At 36.4% G+C, this 22,749-nt stretch overlaps 1 protein-coding gene across 13 annotated transcripts in view; it reads right to left on the bottom strand.

The window, feature by feature from the left end:
• INPP4B (inositol polyphosphate-4-phosphatase type II B) overlaps window positions 1-22,749 on the bottom strand; it is a 981,822-nt gene that overhangs the window by 596,366 nt on the left and 362,707 nt on the right. For all 13 annotated transcript variants that reach the window (XR_012477007.1, XM_074229241.1, XM_074229248.1 and 10 more), the window contains one exon: window positions 5,237-5,287. Coding sequence is in view for 12 of the 13 variants with exons in the window: in XM_074229241.1 (XP_074085342.1) it covers window positions 5,237-5,287 (51 nt within the window). In the remaining variant the exon portion in view is untranslated. The remainder of the gene's footprint in view (window positions 1-5,236; window positions 5,288-22,749) is intronic.

Raw genomic sequence — 22,749 nt, 5'->3', positions numbered from 1 at the left:
GTCAAGTCATTTATGATATGTATTTCATCCATATTGACTTGACAAAGATTGCAATGTTGTATGTGACATACCAGAAATTTAGTACTGTACTAATGCCACCTCTAAAGTGTTGTTAATTTTGATATAAAAATGATGGCATTTTTACCTGTCTCATGTCACCAAATTCTCACGGTATCCATGATGCAGGCCAGTTAGCATTTCATGGATGGGAAACTGAAGTTTAGAAATGTTAAGCAACTTTCCCAAAATGTTATAAAATGATAAAAAGTAATAAAGCTGTGTCAAGAATACAGACAGGTCTTTTGAATAATATGATAAAAAATGGTCTGAATTTGACACAGGATTGCAGGTTCAAATCACAGATTTGTAACATTTCATATGTAACCTGCAGTAAGTGAGTTCACCTCTGTAAAGATATCACTGTGCCTTAATTTCTTCATCTCTAAAGTTTTGATGGCTAGTACACAATTCCTTAAATTTCACTGCTATTCTAAATCCTTTTACTAAGTTCACTTAGTGCGTTTTCCATTATACTAGACAAGAGTAAATCCAGTTTTGGTTTGGGTTTTGAAAATCACATCCAAAAAAAAATCACAGCCAAACAACTTAGGGGTCTACTACTGAATGACATCAAATAATTGGTTTTCCTTCTTAAGTGATTCTACTGACTTTGTATAGACATGATTTCACTTTGAAGCAAACATGTGAATTTTAGAAGAGAAAAAATGAAAGTAGAAAACCCTGCAATGACAAAATTAGGCGTTTGTTTCAATGTGTTAAGGGCTCATCATAAAAATACAAAAAGAAAAGCAAAAACCTCTTTCTTCCTCTGTACTGGAGAGTTGGAGTTCTATGAGATACACAGGATAAAGTAGATGGAAAAAAAAAACTAAGTTGCATAGTATTCCAAAAATAATAAGGATTGTTCTAAAAGGAAAAGCTTTTAGTTTTATTTAGAAAAGTAAAAAAAAATAGAATTAGAGCAAACATTGTCAAGCCTGAATAGATAAAATCAAGGGAAAATATCTTGACATGAATTAAACTTGCTTCCTCAGGCTTAGTCTCTTCTCTAGAATTTTGGTGGTGGCAGCAAGAGGAGTCCACCAGCCTATACTTGAATCCTAGCTGGGTGACATGGAAAAATTCCAAACTCCTAGTCTTCAGTTTCCTTATCTGAGGAGGAGGAGTTGGAAAGAGGAGATAGAGAATGAAGAGAAGAGGGAGAGATAAAGGAAAAGGTTAAGGGGAAAAAAGGAGTTGAGAGAGATGGGGTGGGAGAGCACAAAGACAAGAACAGGATTGCAGAGCCAATTCTGCCCTACACTTCTTGTATGTCCTTGGACAAGTCACCTAACCTTCCAAAAGGCTTCATATTTCTTATCTCTAAAGAGACTGAACTTGAAGTACCCTGTCCATGGTTTCAGCTTCTTCATCTATATAATGAGAGAGAGAGAGAGGGATTATGGCAGATGTGAATCCTCCCCTTCCAAATTCTATGATTTTATGAAACTAAAAATACTCTGATTCTATGAAACCTATCTCAACTCAAACTCAGTTTAATAGCCTGAGAACCAAGTAAAGATAAATTTCAGCAGCAGGTGGCAAACTCTTTTTCCTTTGGATTGTCTATGTCTCCTGCACACTCTGTTTCTTGCCTTTCTAGGCTCTGGCAATTATCATTTGCTTTAAGGATTCTGGCAGATGAACATTAAATTATCGTATGCAAAATTTCCATCACTCACCTGCCTGGAGAGTAATACCAAGTCTGGGGAAGAAAGAGGACAGCTGTCTCATCCCATGACCTCTCTCTGTGAGGAGTGTGCAGATAAACAATTTACCCTATTGGCTCCATGAAGTGGTTCTTTTATAGTCAGAAATACTCAGGTTGCTCACTAAGGCTGAACTCAGCCTTCATATGCTTTACTGGGGGCTGTGATCATTCCCTGGCTGAGCCCAGATTCTAAATTAAAAGGCTTAGAATCCAGCTGCAAGACTTAGAATTAGAGAAGGTTCCTTGGGGGAGTCTGTCCTCCTTCATTTTATAGATGAAAAATAAGAAAGTCCAAGATTTAAAGTGAACCCTGAAGCTCAGGTTTCAATTAGTACATAAAGTCTCTTGTGATTAACCTCATTGTGCATGTTTTAATTCCTTCCTGAAATTAGTTTCTACTTTGTATTTATTTAGCAGTAGGACTGCTATTTCCTTTGATGGAATATAAGCTCCTTGAGGGCATTTTTTTCATTTTAAAAAATTCTCTTCACTTCATACAATCTTTGTACATGATAAAAACTTAATAAATATTTGTTAAATTGATTTGAATTGCTATAGGTCTCTTAGGCAAACAAGTAGTCAAACCTGACTAGTACTTTTTTTTTTTTTAGTTTTTGCAAAGCAATGGGGTTAAGTGGCTTGCCCAAGGCCACACAGCTAGATCATTATTAAGTGTCTGAGGCGAGATTTGAACTCAGGTACTCCTGACTCCAGGGCAGGTGCTCTATCCACTGCACCACCTAGCTGCCCCCTGACTAGTACTTCCAAGAGCCACATGTTTTTATTATACATATATAACCTATAACAGATTACTCACTGTCAGAGGAGGGGCAAGGGAAGGAAGGAAGACAGAGAAATGTAAAACTCAAACATTTACAAAAAATCAATGTTGAAATTTATCTTTATATGTAATTTGAAAAAATGAAATCAAATATATAAAAAAGAGAAAAGAAAAGACTATCCTGGCCAAAAAAAAGCATATATTTTTTTCTACGGCATTATACAACTTCTTATATCACATAATCTGTTATTTTATTTACTCTTTCATGACCTTTAGTCTTACAGATCAATTTTTTTCTGACAAAGCACTCCATAAATATGTTATCTATACCCTAATATTTGCATTAACCTTGCCTAAATTTATCTTTTTCCCCACTCTCTTTCCAAGCCAACTTTACTTCCAGCTATTGTCAACAGAATTTAAGGATGGGAGGTAGAAAGCAGACCTATGTAGTAAATTTTCAGATGAGGAAATTCCGGTCACCTTCACTGAAATTTATAATCTCTACAATGCTGTTACCCAAGTTCAAACAGTAGGCATCAGAGGTAAGATCCAGAATATGCCTAAGCAAGAATTCTGAGTGTTAGCCAATCAAAGAGGAGACTGTAAATATACTAAACAGACCAATAGCTCAACTACCTAAAAATCTTTTACCTACCACCTCAGTTATCTACCAGGAAACTACTGAAAAACAGAGATGTGGTTAGCAAAGTCAAAGTAAGCAACCAAAGAGATGTTGCATAAAAAGTTTAAATGCTCTCAACAGAGAGAGCCCCTGTCATGTTTATTTCCTGTTGGTATAGCTACAATGCTAACAAGTAGAGTGATCTGATTTCCCAGAAGTCTAAAAGGATTATAAGGGAATGTTAAAGTAGTCACTGTGACAAGGGATGATGGGGAGGAGAAAGTACGGAAATTAAATAAGCAGCCCTATGGTGCCATCAGATGGAGTAACTATTCCAATATAGGTGAACAGACTTTGTGGGAATCGAGGTATTATAGAATTACAATATTCAAAATGATCATATTATATCCATAAGAACCAAAGCCATAAACTTTGAAGGGACCACAAAGAACATCTCATGCTACTCATATTCTAACAGAAACTTAGACAATATTATGAACAAGTCCTGTAGAATGATGATATAGAGTCCAGTATGCCTCAAGAGCAATCATTCAGAAGTTTGTATTTAAGTTGAACTGAATCTACCTCTATATACCTACTCATTGTGCCTAGTTCTTCTCCTTTGGGGCATATAGAAAAAGACTAATCTTTCATATGACAGTCCTTCAAACATTTGAAGACATGTATCATGTCTCCATCTGTCAAATCTTCTCTTCTCTAGACTAAACTTCCCCATTTCCTTTGATCAATCCTCGCAAAGCATTGTCTTCAGGTCCCTCATTTGTCACTGTCATGGAGACCATTCTGGAAAGGTTTTAGTTTGACATTATCACTTCTAAAATGTGGCATCTTGAATACCCAGATCTACTCTGATCAGATGACAATACAATGGTACTATCACCTTTTTTCATTCTGTATGTCAGCTACAGAAGTCTATATCCTTTTTTTTTTTTGGTTGTCAGGACATACTCATGATTCATATTGAGACTGTAGTCTAAGGCAGTATTAATAGACAGTAGGGGTACAAGGAAAAAACTACTCTCAAAGAGCTTAAATTGTCCTGAGGGATAAGTTTATATAAAAGATAAGCATAATAAATGCATATGCATATTTAGAGAGAGAAATTAGTGATGGAGAGGATAGTACTAACAATTCAAGCAAAGGGTGAACTAGGAAGGATTTATGGAAGAACTATCACCTAAGCTGAACCTAAAAGAAGTTACAATTTCTATGAGATAGAAATAGAAGCGGGGTGAATTCTAGGTCAATCTAAGCAAAGCACAGAGTTGACAGATGTCAAATAGCAAGAACTGGGACAAAAGATGGAGTGTTTGAGCAAAGGTATAATACTACCAACCTTAGACAGGTTGGAGTCAACTCAAGACAAGCTTTGAGAGAGGGAGGAAGGCATTTCAATTGTTGGATAAGCAAAGGAAAGGGCAGCAGATATATGTTCAGGCTGGAAGACTAGATCAATTTGGCTGGGGAAAAAAGGTATAGAAAGAGAGGAAAGGAGAAGAAGACTGTGTGGTAATTCTAGGAAGGGATGGAATCAGATCTTTGGGGAAGCCTCTCTTCAATCATATTTCTGGAGTTAAGATTTTCTCTTCCTGGATCAGAGGGTTCCTTTTCCTTGGCAGTACAGTGTATTCATTAGTTCTGGTACAGGAGAAGCATGCCAAAGGGTGAGACCAGAACTGCCCATCTCCTGACTCTCCACACCAGTGATTAAGCAGCAGGCAGAGGAAATGATCAGTCACCCCAGTCCACATCTGCACTCTCACCAGACCCCAACTGTTGCAGGAATCTGGCTTAGGAAACAAGTGTGGGTTGCCTGCCGGGTAATTTATGGGGCTCCTCCTGGCCAGCTGGACCAGCTTCTGTGAGTACTCACTTGGAGATGGATCTCCAAGAAACAAGACATGAATTCAACATAATTCAGGTATTGCGGTGCCAGCTCCCACCCTGCTAATTGAACTCCATCACATTTGTCAGTCCCTCGGGCAGAGAGTCAGAGAAGATGGTAACAATTAAATTTGGAGAGCTAAGAAATACTTACACCAACATCTGAATGTGGCTCCTTGTTCTCAGGCAGGACACTGGTGCGGACCTGGGGGGAGACAAGAACACATACACCTTTATTTTCTAGGTGACTTTGAAAAAGAAAGAACAGGGGCTGTTTCTCACCTGTCTTTATGTAGTGTCAGTTCAACCTCTTTGTTTAATCATTAATGAGTCCACCTTTGTGAGCTGTTCACTCTCCAGACTTAGGAAGAGCCCTCCTCAGAGCTCCTCCACTTTTCCTCTTCTCCTTCATTAGCAGAATTCTTAAAATCAGGATCACCCCCCTTCACCTGAGGTCCCTAGGAAAGTGAATCGCCTCCAGCTTTCTTAAATCATTCAATTGATGGGGTGGGGGAAGCCATGAGTATTATAGAAAAGAAATGGGAGGGGGGATGGATGGGAAGATGGGAAGAGTGGAAAGTATATAAGTCCAGATAAGTACAAAGACCCACACTGCTTCCAAACACTTCTATACACAAGCTTTTTCTTCTTTTATGAACATTATAATCTATAACTCCATCAGTTCATTTCAAGCCTAGATAGGAAAAAATTCAACATAATACAATGCAACATGTATTTATTTATTATACACCAACAATGCATATGAAAAGACAAAAATGAAAATAATGTCTACTTACATTCTTCTGATCAGTGTGGAGAGTACATATATATTATATAGTATATATTATACACAATGAAAGGTAGAGCAGTAATGACTTGGGGAAATGAGGGAAGGCATCATGAAGGAAATGTCACTTTGACTGGGACTTGAAAAGTTAAGCATTTCAAGAGAGAGTTGAGAAGGGAGAACTTCCCAGGACTTAGAGACGCACTATGTCAAGTCAACGAAGTGGGAGATGCAATGGAGTAGATAGGAGAAGGAAATAGAATAATTTAATCTGATTTGAGAGTATATTAGAGAAATTAATGTGTAAATCAACCTGAACATAGTTTGGAGTCAGACTGTAAATGTCTTTAGAGGTTTAATTCTAGAAGAAATGGACTGTCATTGAAGCATCCTTTCTTTAGGAAAAAAAATTTGACAGATATGGACATTAAACATTTATTATGCACCTACCATGTGTTAGACACTGTACTAAGCTCTTACAAAAAAGAGGCAAAAGACAGTCCCTTCTCTCAAGGAGCACCAAATCTAATGGGAGACAAGTTGTCCAAATGTGTACAAAGGAGATACACACACACACACACACACACACACACACACAGACATATATACAGGAGAAATAGCTAATTAGCAGAGGGAAGTCACTAGAAATAGAAAGGGGTGGATGGAAAAGGTTCCCAGTGGAAAGCTGGATTTTAATTGGAACATAAAGGAAGTTAGGAAGCAGAGAAGAGTGAGGGAAAGCATTCTAGACATGGGAGAGAGCCAGGGAAAATGTCTGGAGCCAAGAGATGGAGTGTTTACTTGTGGAACAGCAAGAAGACTGGTATCCCTAAATCAAAGAGTACATGTTAGGGACTAGAAAGGCTGAGGGAGGGAGAGAGGGGATTAGGATTAGGGGTAAATGGGTTTATGTTATGGAAAACATTAAACACCAAATGGAGGGTTTTGTATTTGATTCTGGAGTTGATAGGGAGTAACAATCTATCACTCTGGTGGCTGAAGAGAGGATAGGTAGGAGTAGGGAGTGATTTATGGCAGGCAGATTAACCTGAAGCTTATTACAGTAGTCCAAGTATGGGGTGATGAGGGCCAGTACCATTGTAGTGATAGTATCAGAAGAGAAAAATAGGATCAAAATGGAGAGGGAGATTTGAGATTTGGGGGAGATCAGTTATTGCTATTTGAGGTTATTGCCATATGAGAGGTCATGAGATCCTGATGATGGCTGTGTGAACAAAGATAAAGGAATTGAGTTGGGATTAAAGAAAAATAATCTCATTATTACAACAATGACATAATAACAAAGAAATACGTACAGCATATTTGAAAATGAGTAGAATAGCTTGATTGTTATGTGCTTTCCCATATACACACTCCATCTCTTGACTGTATTCTTTCCTTGGGAAAAACAACCACCAAAAAAAAAAAAAAAAATACTATACTTCCAAATAGGGAGCAATGATGAATGTCCTTAATATGGTAAAGATCTACCAAAAATTAACCACTCAAACACTGATGTCATAAAATGATGAAAGAACAGGAACCAAAACAAAACATCTGGGATTAAGGAAAACATGTAGAAAAATAACAAAGAAAATCTAGACATGTCTCTAGGTGTAGGCATGTTGTCTTGTCTTGTGGCATGTTGTGACCAGAGCCTTTGATGGAAAGAAAGAACCTGTCTTTCTCATATTCAGCACAATATGGTCATGTCTAGCAACACATTCCAATAATACAGCAATGTTATTTAAGCTCTTACTCTATGTGCAAGGCAATGAAAGAATAACTGACATTTACATAACATTTTAAAGTTTAAAGAATGTTTTGCATGCATAATCTTCTTGGAATCTCATGTTGCCCTGAAGTAAGACCATATAATCAAAGAGGTAGAAATGGAAGGGACCTCAGTGAAATCTGATCCAAATCGTTTGTTTTATCAGTGAAGAAATGGAAAACCTGGAGAAGTTAAGTAATTTGCCTAAAGTCTCACAAGGTCAGAGGAAAAATTTGAATCTTGCTCCTTTATGTCTAGATTCAAAGTTGTTTTGACTGTGTTACACCATCTTTACTTAATAAATGTATTATCCTCTCTCTCCAAATGGCACTAAGAAAGGTTAAATTATTTCCTCTTTGACCATACAGAAGGCTTGAACCTAGACCTTCTTAATTCCAAATCTAGCCTTCTATCCATTAAGTGACACTATCTTCATATAATTCTTGAGCAATGTTGTGCATATTTTTGTGGTTGTTTAAGTGTTTGAATCATGCCTAACTTTTTCATGATCCCATTTTGGGGTTTTCTTGGAAAAAAAAACTTGAGTAGTTTGCCATTTTCTTCTCCAGCTCATTTTACAGATGAGGAAATGGAGGCAAATGGGATAAACTGACTTGCCCAGTGAGTCTCACAGTTAGTAAGTCTGAGGTTAGATTTTAACTCATGAAGATGAATCTTCCTGATTCCAATTCCAGTGCTGTATTCACTATGTCACCCAACTTCCCTGGTCATATTTAGAGGACATATCACTAAAAACATTCTTCATTTCTAAGTAAGTCGCAATGAGTAAAATCTGATGGAATTATTTGCTCAGCTCTTCACTTATCTAGGTCTCAGGATCCTGAATTAGAAGTTCCTTCAGAGTTGGACTTAATCCAAATCTTTTTATAAATAAGAATACAGAAGCCCAGAATGATGGGAATTGACAAAGAACACATAGATAAGTAATCAGCAGAGAGATATTAAGCAACTTCCTATCACTTTACATGAAGCTTGGTTAAGGGACTGAAGAGTATTATAGTGGAAAATAGGAGACTTAAAGGGCAAATAATAACTGCTTTCAAGTATTTGAAAGGTTGTCATATGCAAGATGGATTGTTTTTTGTTCTACCTTGCCCTATAAGGTCAATCTAGAGCAATGGATAATTGTCACTAATAGAAGATTTAAATTAAGAAAAAAAAATACAGCATAACCATAGGGCTATCTAATGTAAATGAATCTAAAATTTACCTATGGAAGAAGAACCTCCCCCCATACACACACACACCCTTATTACAGGTTTTCTGGTCAAGTCAAGTAAGGAAATGAGGGAAGGGTCTTGAATGTGAACTGGATGGGATAGTTTTCAAGGTCCTTTCCAACTTTGCATTTTTTTTTTTGATTCTGAGCCTAAAGAGAGGGAAGTATTTTCTCCTATATATATTCATGGACATTTAGTACAGAACTATGTCCTCCTGAAAGAATATAACCTAATGCAATCTCTAACTTAGTTTAAAAAGAATATATTGCAAAGTGCTACATCATTAAAAATTCCAATCAAGACATGGTATTATCTTCTGAATCTTCAAAATTATTCTTTCCTTAGTCCTCCACATTTTAAACATGTATTTTGTCCCTTTTATTTTTATGTCCCTTAGCTACAGAATCTAAAAGGAGAATTCTAAATAAAAACTCTTAAGCTGAACTTTCCAGACTAAAAAATCATGAAAATAGAGGGAGGGAAGAAGAGGAAAAGAGAAGATAGAGGCAATAAGAAGGGTACCAGGAGACCAAACAAAGCAAACAAAAAACTTAGCATTGTAAATTTAGAGCTGACAAGGACCTTAGAGATCATTCAGTGCAACTCCTTCACTTTACATAAGAATACTTTAGCCCAGGGAAAAGATTTTTTCCCCCCAAAGAGGAACAGATAGAAAGCATCAAAAGTAGGATTTTGAATTTAGGTCCTCCAAACTCCAGAACCAGGACTTTTCCTGATGGACCATTGCACTCATGGGAGAACAGAAAGAAAATGAAAAGGGAGAGAGAGAAGGGGGTTAAAGAGGAAGTGAGAGAAGAATAGAGGTTAACAGGAAGGGAAGGATTATATCCTGGTCTTGATGTTCTACTCTACTCTCATACATTGACACTGGCTAACATCCAAGTCTTATTATCCCTACTTCATTGAGTCTAGTGCAACCTATAAGGCTCAATTTCAAATGAAAACTTATGAATCTCATCTCCCATTCCACTTTCTCCCAACCCAAATTTCTTTCTATTTTATTATCTATGTATTCTGTGTAAACCCTTCCCCAATATTACATAAGTTCTCTTAAGGCAGGAAATTAGGAAATATTTCATCTTTACCTTTGTTCTTAGTACCTTGTACTTTGTAGACAGCAGGCATGAAATAAGTTATTTTTGAATCAATTTGAACTTAACTTATGCTGAACCATTAGCTACAACTGGCAATGAAGTAGGTACTAGTCAGAGGCAGAATATAAGAAAATTAGTAAGAAAATTGGGGCATTGACAAGAAATATGAACTTGACTTCAAGGTACCTTGTATCTATGAACCTTGAACTGGCTGAAGTGAATTGACTGATGGGATTCATAATTTTCAGAAATGAAAAGCATCAAACCCTGGAGTCCAACCTCCATCTTAACATAAGCCCGTGATCATAACTTTGTACTTATTCTCAATTGGCCATTCCTAAAAATACCTCACAATATAAAATGCTTTAAGTTTTATGAAGCACTTTACCCATAATAACCTGGTATAGTAGGTAGTTCAGATAGTGCACTTCATAGCTGAGGAAACATTCTCAAGAGTTTTTTTTTTCTTTTGATAAATATCAGAGCTAAGCATTTCCTCTGGATGGGGTCTAGAAAGTAGGAAAGGCAGTCCTCCCATAATTCTGTAATAACCAATTGAGCTCAGCTCCTTAGTCATCTGTGGGAAAATATTGCAAACTTCCAAGCTAAGGTCTGAGGCCAGGATACAGTTGACCAGAGGGATTAATGCCAGTATGTGGTAGGTCTTGCTAGAAATTTTACAAAGAATTCCCTGGGAGAGAAAACCTTTATATTCAGATGTTGGGTAAAGAAGCCTTGAGAGGAGACAGTAAAGACAGTAAACTAAAGAGGCATTCAATACACCCAAGCCTTCTAAAGGAGGGGAAAAGGGAGAGAGTAATTGAAAGAAAAGGGAAATCCTTTTTTTCTTAATTTTCATATTTTTTTTACTTATGAAGATTTAAATATGCAGTATAAAACAGCTGACAAGTTATGCCAAGGAACTTTTTCCATGCCAAAGAACTTCTACAAATATTAGTTGGTTCCCTTGGGACAAGATGACAAATAGTAGAGATGCCACGTATCCTCAAGGAAAATAAAGGAGAACAAAGATCTGTCAGTATACCACTGAAAATTGAGGTCAGAAACAAAAGAAGCTTCTGGCACTTTTACAGTCTCCCCCAGACTCTCCATTGCACCAAGGCAAGAGGTAAGGTTAATTGTTGCAACATTTCTGCTGGAATATTTTGCAGGAGGCAGGGGAAGAGAGATGGTAAATAAGAGGTTGGGGAATGGCAGTGATGCCATAATGTACTCAGTTTGGAGAAATAGGTATGGAGAGTGCCAAATATGTGTGGGTTGAAGTTCAGTGTTACAAGAGTGCACACAAAGCAAATACCAGAATTGGGGCACCCTCTTCTCTCCAATCATAGAGCTCCTAGCCTAGTTCAAACCATTGTCATCATATTACTTCTTAGTTGAACTACTGCAATAAATTTCTAATCTATCCTCCATTCATCTGTCAAAATGATTTATCTAAAGAGTATATCTGACCATATAGACATCACTTTGCTGAAGAAGGTCCACATGGTCAAAGAGATATTTTTTCAGTAGTAATGTTTAGCTATAAGAGTTGAACTCAAAAGAAGATTGAATGTTACAAAATTAACATTTTTGAATTGTGGTTTAGGGAAAAAAACTTCAGACAGCAAAGAGATCAAATCAGTCAATACTTAAAAGAAACTAATCCAGGATATCTACTGGAAAGTCACATACCGAAGCTGAAACTGATATTTTGGTCACAAAATAAGAAAGCAGAAATTATTGGTAAAGACACTGATAATGGGAAAAGTTGAAGGTAAAAGGAAAAGGGAATAGCAGAAGTGAATAGATAGGATTAAGGAAGCCATGAACTTGAACTTGGGTAAGTGCTTGTGGAGGAAAAAAAGACCAGGTGTGTTCTGCACCATGGGATCATTAAGAGTTAAACATGATTGAATAACAACAACGACAACAACAACAAATTTTGACTGTCAAATCCCCCTTACCCCTGATACTCAATGAATTTCAGTGATACTTCATCAATTCCAGAATCAAATGTAAACCCCTCTGTCTAGCATTTAAATCTCTTCATAACTTGATCCCCCTTTCTACTTTTGACAATCTTTATCATTTACATCACTAATACACTCTGTAAGTCAGCAATGCTAGCCTACTTGCATTTCTTCAAATACGGTGCTCCATCTTCTGCCTATATACCTTTGCATTGGAATCCCCCCCATGACTATGGATGGTCTGCCTTTATCTCCACCTCCCTAGGTTCCTTTAAGACTCAGTTCCAATTCAGCCTGCTCAAGAGGCATTTCCTAATCCCTGGGCTAGTAATGCTTTCCCTTTCAGATGGCTTTTCATATATTTGTAAACATCTTGCAAACATTGAATTATTTACAAGCTGTTTCCCCATTATAGTGTGAGCACCTTGAGGGAAGAAACTGTTTTTGCCTTACTTGATTATTCTCAATACTTAGTGCACACTGTTGTTGTATACTATAAGAGTTCAGTAAATGCTACTGAGATAGGGTTATGTTTCAGATCTATCCAGAGCTGTCTATATGAAAGGTGCAAGGTGAGCAGCTTATTATGTCAAAAGAAGAGGTTTCTGTTAGTGGTTTGGAGGTATATGATATAATGAATATAACAAAGCATTCCATGCTTTCAAAATATTAAATAGGAGATATTGTTTATTAAAAATAAGTAAATAAGGGCGGCTAGGTGGCGCAGTGGATAAAGCACCAGCCCTGGAGTCAGGAGTACCTGGGTTCAAATCTGATCTCAGACACTTAATAATTACCTAGCTGTGTGGCCTTGGGCAAGCCACTTAACCCCATTGCCTTGCAAAAACCTAAAAAAATAAAATAAAATAAGTAAATAAAAAGAACTGGAGACATTGAGTGCTAATCAGTTGGAGAATAGTTGAATGAGTATGAGTTCATGAATACATGAACATGAATACAATCAGAATTCAGAGAAATACAGAACAATCCTATGAATTAATGCAGAGAAAAGAATTTGAGATCTAAAGAACATATATATATGTTAAAACATATATTTAACTCTAATATATATATATACGTATATATTTAACTCTAATAATGTAAATGAAAACACTGAAATGCTGTTAAATTTATATAAATAAATCTTGACCCCAGAAAAAAATGAGGGAAGAAACCCCCATCCTCTTTGTAGATAAATGGGGTACTGCAGGTGAAAAATGCTGCTCAGAATAATAGATACAGTCACTTTATCAACTCAGTTTTATTCAAATTAACTTTCCTTACAAGAGAGGCAGGCAGTGGTATAGAATTTATTGGTAAATGAATCCAATGTTAAGAAGGAATAAATAAAAGTTTTTAATGGAGAAAATATATATATATATATATATATATATATATATATTGCCATTAAGATCCTCACTAGGGCAATACAGCTATAATATCCTTCTCACACACAGCACACATCCACCTACCCCACTCAGCCCCAATCCCATCCCTCCACACACATAAATTGGAAAATTTCAAAGGTTAAGATTTTAAGAACTTTACTCACTAAAATACAAGTTGTCTTCCAACACTCCATACCTTTGGTTTTGTTTTTCCTTTCTCCTCCCCACACTTTTCCTATATGAGGGGGTCCAATTTATATAATTGACAAAAATCACAAGGGACCACCCTGCCTTGTATCCACAACAGAACTTCACCTTATAGGATACAGGATGGTTTGAGAGAACGGAGAATGGAAAGAGGGCCAGGGCAGTTAGGGATTTTCTAAACTGGAAATTCTCTATGTCAAATAATAACAATAATAAATAATGATGATGATGATGATGATATTGATGATATAAATTCAGAAGAGGAAGAAGAAAAGGAGAAACTCAAAATCACAGATAAATTCACAATTTAATCAAGTCATCTCCCATCCCTGAACCTCAGTTCCCTTCTCTGTAAAGTAGGTTCAACTAGAATAGTTCCTTCAACACAGTAGGACCCTTATAAATGATTGTTAAGTTGAGAGATAAGCAGGGTTATCCCACAGATCATGGGAAGCTTCTTTATTCATCAGCAACAGTCTCAGCACACTCATATTCACTTAGTAAGGATGCTTTGTCACCATTTTCCAGGTAAAGTGAATTAAAGCAAAAGAAAATAAAACATAGTAATGGGATTTTCCAGAATCAATTCTCATTATGTTTTCAGGCATGATTAAAAACAAAACAAAACAAGAAATTTTGAAAAGTGTCTGAACCTGGGGTCAAAAGGAACTACCTGCCTTAGACATTTATTAGTGACCTTGAGCAAGTCACTTAACCTCTGTCTCAGCTTCAACTGTAAAATAAAGATAGTAATAACTCCTATCTATCTCAGGGTTATTGTGAGGGTCAAAAGAGATTAATTTGTAAAAATGTGTAAAATTAATTTGTAAAATGTAAAAAAATATTTCACCTTTTCCTCTCAACTTGGCAGAGTTGAGAAAGGCTTGTTCCTTCCCTGGAAGCAAACAGGCTAACCCAAAAAGTACACTTTACTGGAAAAAGAGCAGACACTTTTTTTTTCAGCCCAATGAAATGGCAAGAGCATTGACCTGGATCCTGGATCGGGAGACCTGGTTCCTGGTTCCTGGTTCTGGCAAGCTCCTCATCTGGAAAAATGAGTACAAGGATACTTGTCCTACCTACCTCACAGGGTCATTATGAGGAAAGAGAAGGGGGGGGAAGGAGGAAGGGAAATGAGGGTCAGTGTGGTAGAATGGATAAGGGGTCAAGCTTGGAAGTAGAGTGGCCTGGATTCTTAACCATCTTCTAACAAATGCTACTTAGATGAGTCTAGGCCACTTCATCTCTTAGGGCTTAGGAAGAACCTTATATGAAGAAATTATGACTAAACTAAGAGTATGCTTCAGTTAAGAGAGTTTTCATATTGGGAGTTCTCCAACCCACGCAAAAAAAAAAAACAGGAATGGGAAAAGATGAGGGGGAAGAAAAGATTAATAGGGAAGAAAGAGAAAAAGAAAGATGGAAAAGGCGGAAGAGTAAACTGTGTTTCTTTTTTTTTTTAGGAAGTGTCTGAGACCGGATTTGAACCCAGGTACTCCTGACTCCAGGGCCAGTGCCTTATCCACTATGCCACCTAGCCACCCCGGAAACTGATTTTTTTAAGAGCCACTTTCAAGCTTACAATATATTTTCAACTTTCTTTTATTTCAGTCTCACAACAACCTGAATGAATAAAGTATTATAAATATGAATTTGCCAGTTTTCTACTGGAGGAAACTGGGCCTCAAAAATCGTAAGATTTGTCTACAGTCACAAAACAGGCAATTATGAAAGACAAGTTTGGAACTCAAGCCTTCCCAAGCATAACTCAGTGCTCTATCTCCAGTCATGCATACTATAATTATTTCTATTCTCAATTCTCTTCATAAGATTATTAGAGCAACTGAAAATCATTTTCTGCTCATCTAATTTCATTCAAATTTCATGTATACCACATGAACATTTTGCTTTTTCTCCCAATTGTATCATTATTTGGAAAATAAAATCATTATTTTAGATCTTTTTAACCTTGAAGTCTTATAGAGATTGAAAGAGTATGCTCAAAATTCACTTTCTACCTTTTAAAAGATAGGGACTTTCAATAGAACAAAAAGAATCATCAAGGTATAATAACTGTCTGACTTACATGTGATCCTTAGAGAAATATAAAGGGATATTTTTTAATCTGAGGAACATATTAATCTGAATTAAGCCTCCTTCTTAAGCTTCCCTTATACATCTCTATGGACTAGCCAGTGCACATCTAGTTTAGATTACAAAGGGGTGGAGCCATCAGACAGACTGAAGTTACCTACTACAGCTAGGTCACAATGTGAGTTTAAAGAATGTCAATTCAACATGAATTATAAAATATCAGGGGGCATTTAAAGAGCCTCAATTCAATTAATCTAACAGGTGTTAGCTAGTGGAAAATTTTTATACACTTAATACTTAATAAGTCTGCTCTTGCCTTTTGAACAAATGCATAGTATTAAGAATCATGTTATACTTTATCAAAAATGAACAAAATAAAGACTTCAGATGGAAATGCTACAATGCACTAAAGAAGAGGTTTGTTACTACCTTAAAGGAAAATGTGATACATATAAACATATAATATGAAGGGGCAGCTAGGAGGCACAATAGATAGAGAGCACTGGCCCTGGAGTCAGGAGTACCTGAGTTCAAATTTGCCTCAGACATTTCATGATTACCTAGCTGTGTGGCCTGGGGCAGGCCACTTAACCCCATTTGCCTTGCAAGAACCTAAAAAAACCATATAGTATGAAGCTAGTCAGAGTCACTATAAAATAGGATGGGATATTAAAATGCCTGAATCTCGGTTGTGGAATATTTTAAAATTGAACAGATGAAATAAAAGAAAAAAAGGAAAAGATGCCCCAAACTTTTTTTTTTCATGACAAAGACACATTAATTAGAGTATAGAGTATAAAAAACAAATGCAGGACCATCACAATGACTATGCTAACCAGTACATATGGGAAATTAAATGAGCTAGCAGTCTTCAGTTCTTTTGCAAACATAATGATCTTTCCTGGGGAAAAAAAAAAACAACTTTTTTTTTAACATTTGAAACAATAAACAAATCCTTCTCTAGGAAATGAAAAAGAGAAGGAGGCAGGTTGGTGAAAATTGTTGCTGTGGTTCCTTCTTCATTTTTTGAAATGAGTAATGTCTTGATTTGCATGTGAATTGGAATTAAGTGAGGCAGAGTTGGTCAATCATCAGTTTAACTCTCTCTTCCAGTGGCAAGACAAATGTCAGGATGATTGGTGATGGCCCAGGAGGTAGTGGATGACTAGACCTCCCTAATCTCTAACAAAGTTTTTTGTTTTGTTTTGTTTTGTTTTGTTTGCAAGGCAAACGGTGTTAAGTGGCTTGCCCAAGGCCACACAGCTAGGTAATTATGAAGTGTCTGAGACAGGATTTGAACCCAGGTACTCCTGACTCCAGGGCCAGTGCTTTACCTCCTACGCCACTGCCACCTAGCCGCCCCTCTAACCAAGTTTTAAGGGATGCCTCAACCTTTTCTGTGGTTCCCAAATAACAACAAATAGATGTGTTACAGTGAAAGAAATGAAACATCTTGTAGTTGTATGGCTTGCAATAAAAATATTTTTTTTAAAAAAAAGGAGTAGCCATTCAGACAAAGTGTTAAGTTTAATTAAAGCAATAAAAAGAAACTGAAGGGGTGGCTAGGTGGCGTAGTGGATTTAACCTAACAGTTAAATGCAATGATGTGTCAAAGAAAATTAATATGGATACATTGATCAGCACATTTTTTAAAAATGTGGATGAAACAGATTTATTTCATGAAAGGATGCTTTTCAGAAATTATATTTCTCAGAAAGAAACCTCAACCTTTTTTTTTTTTAAGATCAATGGATTGCCTAATACTTTTATTGAAAGGGAATATAGAAAGGGATTTTGAATTTAAGTCAATCTTCATTTATCAGTCTTGAAATTCTCATACTCCAAGAGCCTACAACCATCAATTGTTTTGAATCCTTTGGTGGTTAAATAAGAAAGCATAGGAAACTAAGATGGTTTTCAAGTCATTTTAGCCTGTTGAAAAATATTGCAAGGACAATAATATCCCATTTAAAACATTTTCGATAATGCACCAAATTATCCTGGTACACTATAAAAGTGAACATAAAATTTGACAAAATGTAGATAAAGCTCTCTATTCCTATCAGTCTATATAGGAGCCTTTAAAATAGAGAAGACTGTTCATCCTACACTGCTATCATTTTATTTTTTCTTTTAAAAATATAGCAATATTTCCCCCAATTACATAATTAAAAGAATTTTTAAAGTTTTAAGTATTATATACTATTTCTCATCCCCATCTCTGAGATAATAAGCAATCCAATATGTTATCTACATATGCTGCTAACATTTTAAATGATATTTTATCATATCAGGCAAATCTTAACTAAGGTATGATTTTTTAATTTTTTAAAAATTCTTATTATTTTATAATAAAACTGAATGAACAATACATTCTCTGAACCTTTGTGGGACAAGCAATTTATCTTTACAGAGTCTTGATGGAGTTTGCACTCAGAAGTCTCTGGTCATAGGATACATCTTGCAAGAGTATGGACAGCCCAGTGAGGGACCCAAATGGGACATCACAGAGGGAACAAAACCCAGAAATCACAAGTAGGAGAGCAGCCTGCATCAAATTTGACAAACACATTTTAATTTTGGAGACTATATTGAATCTTTTTTTGCATTTCCATCATCTGAATAACTTCGTTTAGCTCCAGAATTGAAGGCTACTCCTTGTTGAGATGGTTTGTATCAGATATACTAACCTATAGCTATTTTATCTGCAGTTCAAACTTTTGAAGATACTAAGCATCTATTGCCAGTCAACAAACAAATAAATAGCTAAAAAAAAATTTTAAATGGTTTTAAACAACCCAAACATATTAAATACCAATATTCTCAAAATAATGTCAAAATATGTCATAATCTTAAAAAGAATAAAAATTGTAGATACCCCGAGGAGGAAGGAAAAGACATATGATGAATATAATCACATTGTGGCATGCAGACAAAGGGAATTTTTATGTACGGAATGGAATAAATGACATTATCAAGAATAGGAATACTCACTAACTCAGGTGAGCCACTCACTTGGTCAGAGAAAAATAGGTGGATTACCTGAATGATGTGCCAGTAACCTTACAAAGTAAGGCTATACAATGGAAACTAATTAGATTCTCTAAGGGAAATTTGTTTAAAGGGGAAAAAAGATATGAACAAGAATCATACAGTAGGTAAAAGTAGAGATGGCTTATGATCTGTACAAAAAGCCTCAATTCTTGCCTATTGCTGCTAGGATAAAACTCTAATTCCTATGTTTAGCTGCTTTAAGCTGTGTGGCTCTAATATATCTCTCTAGACTTATTTCCAATTACCTTCCCTCTTTCCAATTACTCTCCACCTGCTTTATCCCATTCAGTGACCCACTTACTGATTCCTTCAGATGGCATTCCTTCTCCTAACCCCAAACCTTTATTGTTATTATTCACCTCTCCCTTTTCAAATCTCTTCAAGACAACCCTTAATTTTCTGATGCTCCCAAATGTTCATACTATTCCTTCTCTTGTACAAGGAAGGTCATTTGTTTCCAATCAGTAATTTCCTTGAGAGCACAGATTGTTTCATTTTTTAGCATAGATTAAGGGCTTAATATGTGTTTACTAATTGAATGATTAAGTTTTGCCCTTGTAAGTGCAGTACGGATAGCTAAGTGCAGCAAAGGATAGAGTACTTGGTTTGGAGTCAGGAAGACCCTTAGACACCTGCTAGCAGTATGATCCTGAGCAAGTCACTTACTGTTTGCCTCAGTTTCCTCATCTGTAAAAGGTGCCGGAGAAGGAAATGACAAACCATTCCAGTGTCTTTGCCAACAGAGCTACAAACTGTCATCACAAAGAGCTGAACACAAGGGAAACAATGCAGTGATTAGCCTGGGATAGGTGTTAAATGAATAGTGCTTCAGTTGAATTTCACTTTATTGGTGGAGGGAATAGTCTACACTGATCAGAATAAAGATTCATAAGGTCACTTCCTGGAATGCTGGCATTCACAAAGGTAGAAATCTGAGAAAAAGATTCTGGAAGAGCAGGTAAAGGAAGCTTGTGCCATATAATTGGCCTGTGATGTGACTGTTTTCATTTAACAGAAAATACAGGATATTGGGGAATGTTGAATTCCTACTTCCAAGGGAAAAGTGGCACTTTTAGGGAGAAACAGACAAATGCGGATGGGCACAGGTGTGCTTCCTAACACCAGAAATGATATCGTTTAGAGATATGAGTTTGCAGAATCAGACAGGTCTTCCAGCAGAGAGAAACAATTGTCACAGCTTCTCCTGGCAACCATGAAATACTTTAGAACATTAAGTCTGGTTTAGGTGGCCACAATGGGGAGAAGTGGGTTTCAATGATGGGAATCAGCTCAGGTTCTTTGAATGGAACAAATTTTCTATGTGGTGCCTATATCTTATCAGATTTAATGCTGGGTTCTGCTAGTTGCCTTTTTCTTATCTCACATCTCTTTCTTCTTCCAAATGATCATTGACTGAGGTTGGTTCTCATATACAAAACCTTACAGTTATTTGTTGTGGTTGTTTTTGGTGATGGTGTATTTTTGATTAGTCGATTTAAGACTAGCTGCCAGTACATTCAAACTCGTGGACCAAGTTCAAGTCAATTTGGGAACTGAAATTAACATTATCCAAACAAACATATTTTCACATTCAAAAAGTAATAAGCATGAGGAAAATTAGCTTCAGAGTAGGAGAAAATATATGTTGGAGTAAAATAAGGTTATCTAGCAAGAAATAATTTTTACTTGTATGGTGGGGGTGGGGATGGGGGTATATAGCACCATATGATCAAATCCTCTGTTTGGAGGTTATTCCTCACTGAAAGAGTTCAGAAAAATCACTAGATTATAATAATAGTATTTATTTATGGTTCAATATATGCTTTATAGATGAAAAACTGAAACAGAGGTTAAGGGACTTATCCAAGGTCACATAGCCAGTATGTGTCTGAAGGTCAGTTTTGAATTCAGGTCTTTATGATTCTAAATCCAGCCCTCTTCTGCCCTACACCACTTAGCAACCTTCATTTATAAGGGATGTTGGTTGTAGGAGTTATAGTACTTACAGTTTAGGCTAAACAGTCTCTCTCTCTCTGTCTCCCCCCCCCCCCCCCCGGCAAAACAGGTTTTTGTGAGGATCAAATAAGATAATTCATTTGAAATATTTTATAATTCTTAGTTATACTAATATAAGGTATTCTTATTATTTTTATAACAAATATAACACGATGAAATAGAGTAATGACCATTGCAGTTAGTGATCTTGAACTGTGCTCTAGAAGGTGCCAACCTGCACAGTTAGAGAATGTATCTCCTCACCAGGAAGTTCTCTAGCCCCAAAACATCCTTATAGAAGATCAATCTCAAGACTCATCCCTGACACATCCTTTCTGTGTGATCCCAGGCACGTTTCTTAACCCTGACCTTCAGTTTTCCCATCTTTGAAATGGAGATAATAATGGGACCTACATGTCAGAGATACTGTGAGATTGAAGTGAGATAATATGAAAAGAAACCCTAGCTGTAAATGTTAAATGTTATGTTGGTGTTCAGTCTTATCTGACTCTTTGTACCCCATTTAGGATTCTTCTTGGCAAAGATACCGAAGTGATTTGCCATTTCTTTTTCCAGCTTATTTTACAGATGAGGAAATTGAGGCAAACAGGGTTAAATGACTTGGCCCAGGATCTCACAGCTAGTAAGGACTCAGGTCCTCCTCATTTCAAGACCAGCACTCTATCCACTGTACCACCCAGCTGCCCCATGCCAAATGACAGCTATCCCATAAACTAAATTGGTCTCTTTTGGTCCAATTTAGTCTACTCCTCTATATAACTTACTCTTCCCCATATGTAAGAGACCAAAAAAAGGGAGATTATGAAAAAGAACATTTGCCACTAAAAATGTAGGTCAGCTCCTGGTTTCACATGATATTCCTTTTTCCTAGTCCCAACCTTACTAAATCATCTCTATTAATATCTGTTTGTTTTTAAATAATGTGCGTTGTTTGTGTAACGTGCCACCTTCTACAATATCACATTTCACAGTCTTGAAGACTTTCCTCGTGCTCAGAAAAGATAATGATTTATTTTTCCAGAGTCAAGCAGCTGCTCTATATGTCAATGATGGGACTTCAGTCCAGGTTTTCCAGACCTGAGGGCCAGTCCTAATAGCTACATTTAAGCCTCACAAGTTATGTCATAAAGTCGATGTTGGGGGTCAAAGAAACTCTGCCAGGAGAAACAATCATTGGTACAATGGGAACTTCTCAGAGCACAGCATGTGGTCCTCCCTCTTCTGAGGAATTTATCAAGTTACATTATCACATTATAAGAGATTTGTTTTGGGTAGAAAAACCAAATATCCCCTTCCATTTCAAATGAGATTTATTTTACCAACAGACACTTCATTCTCTGGCATGAAAGGCCACTTTCAATCAATGTCATTTTGAGGTTCAGAAGATTTAATGGCATTGTTGTTAGTTTAAAAATGGCACGTCAAGGACATCCAGAACGTTTGGAAGAACAATGATGGTTAAAGGGGAAGATGACATTAGTCTGCAAAACATTTCTATTTGAAGTGGAAGAACATTCCTTTCAAACTAAATTCAATCTTATCAATAGGAAGTGTTTAAATTTTTTTCCTAGTTTCAAAAATCTATATAGGCTGGTAGAATTTCTAGGAAAGTCAACATGGTAAAGTGAATATAGGATTGGCCTTTGAATAAAGACCAGGGCTCAAGTTCCATATCTGAAAAGTACTAACTATATGGCCCTTTTGCAAGTCATTTCATTTTTCATTGATCTGAGCAACTCATTAGAATTGCACATGGATGACAAGTTTCTGAACTCCATTGGTAGAAAGTTTCCATACTTAAAGAGTTCAAAAATAGAATTCTAGCATGTAGACACCAGATATCACCTCACCTTTGATATTTCTCAGCAATATGGCAGGTGTTATCTTAGTATACATTTTAAATATATTAACCTGTCCACATCTGCTCTAAACCTCTCAAACCAGTAACACCGCTACTACCTAATTGCTTTCTTACTGCAGGTTAGGAATAAAATGAGAAAATAAAAACAAATAAGAAG

This window comes from Macrotis lagotis, chromosome 3, assembly GCF_037893015.1.
Source record: "Macrotis lagotis isolate mMagLag1 chromosome 3, bilby.v1.9.chrom.fasta, whole genome shotgun sequence".
NCBI classification, from domain to species: Eukaryota; Metazoa; Chordata; class Mammalia; order Peramelemorphia; family Peramelidae; genus Macrotis; species Macrotis lagotis.
Note: the sequence above shows the minus strand (reverse complement) of the source record. Positions and strands in the feature narration are given on the sequence as shown.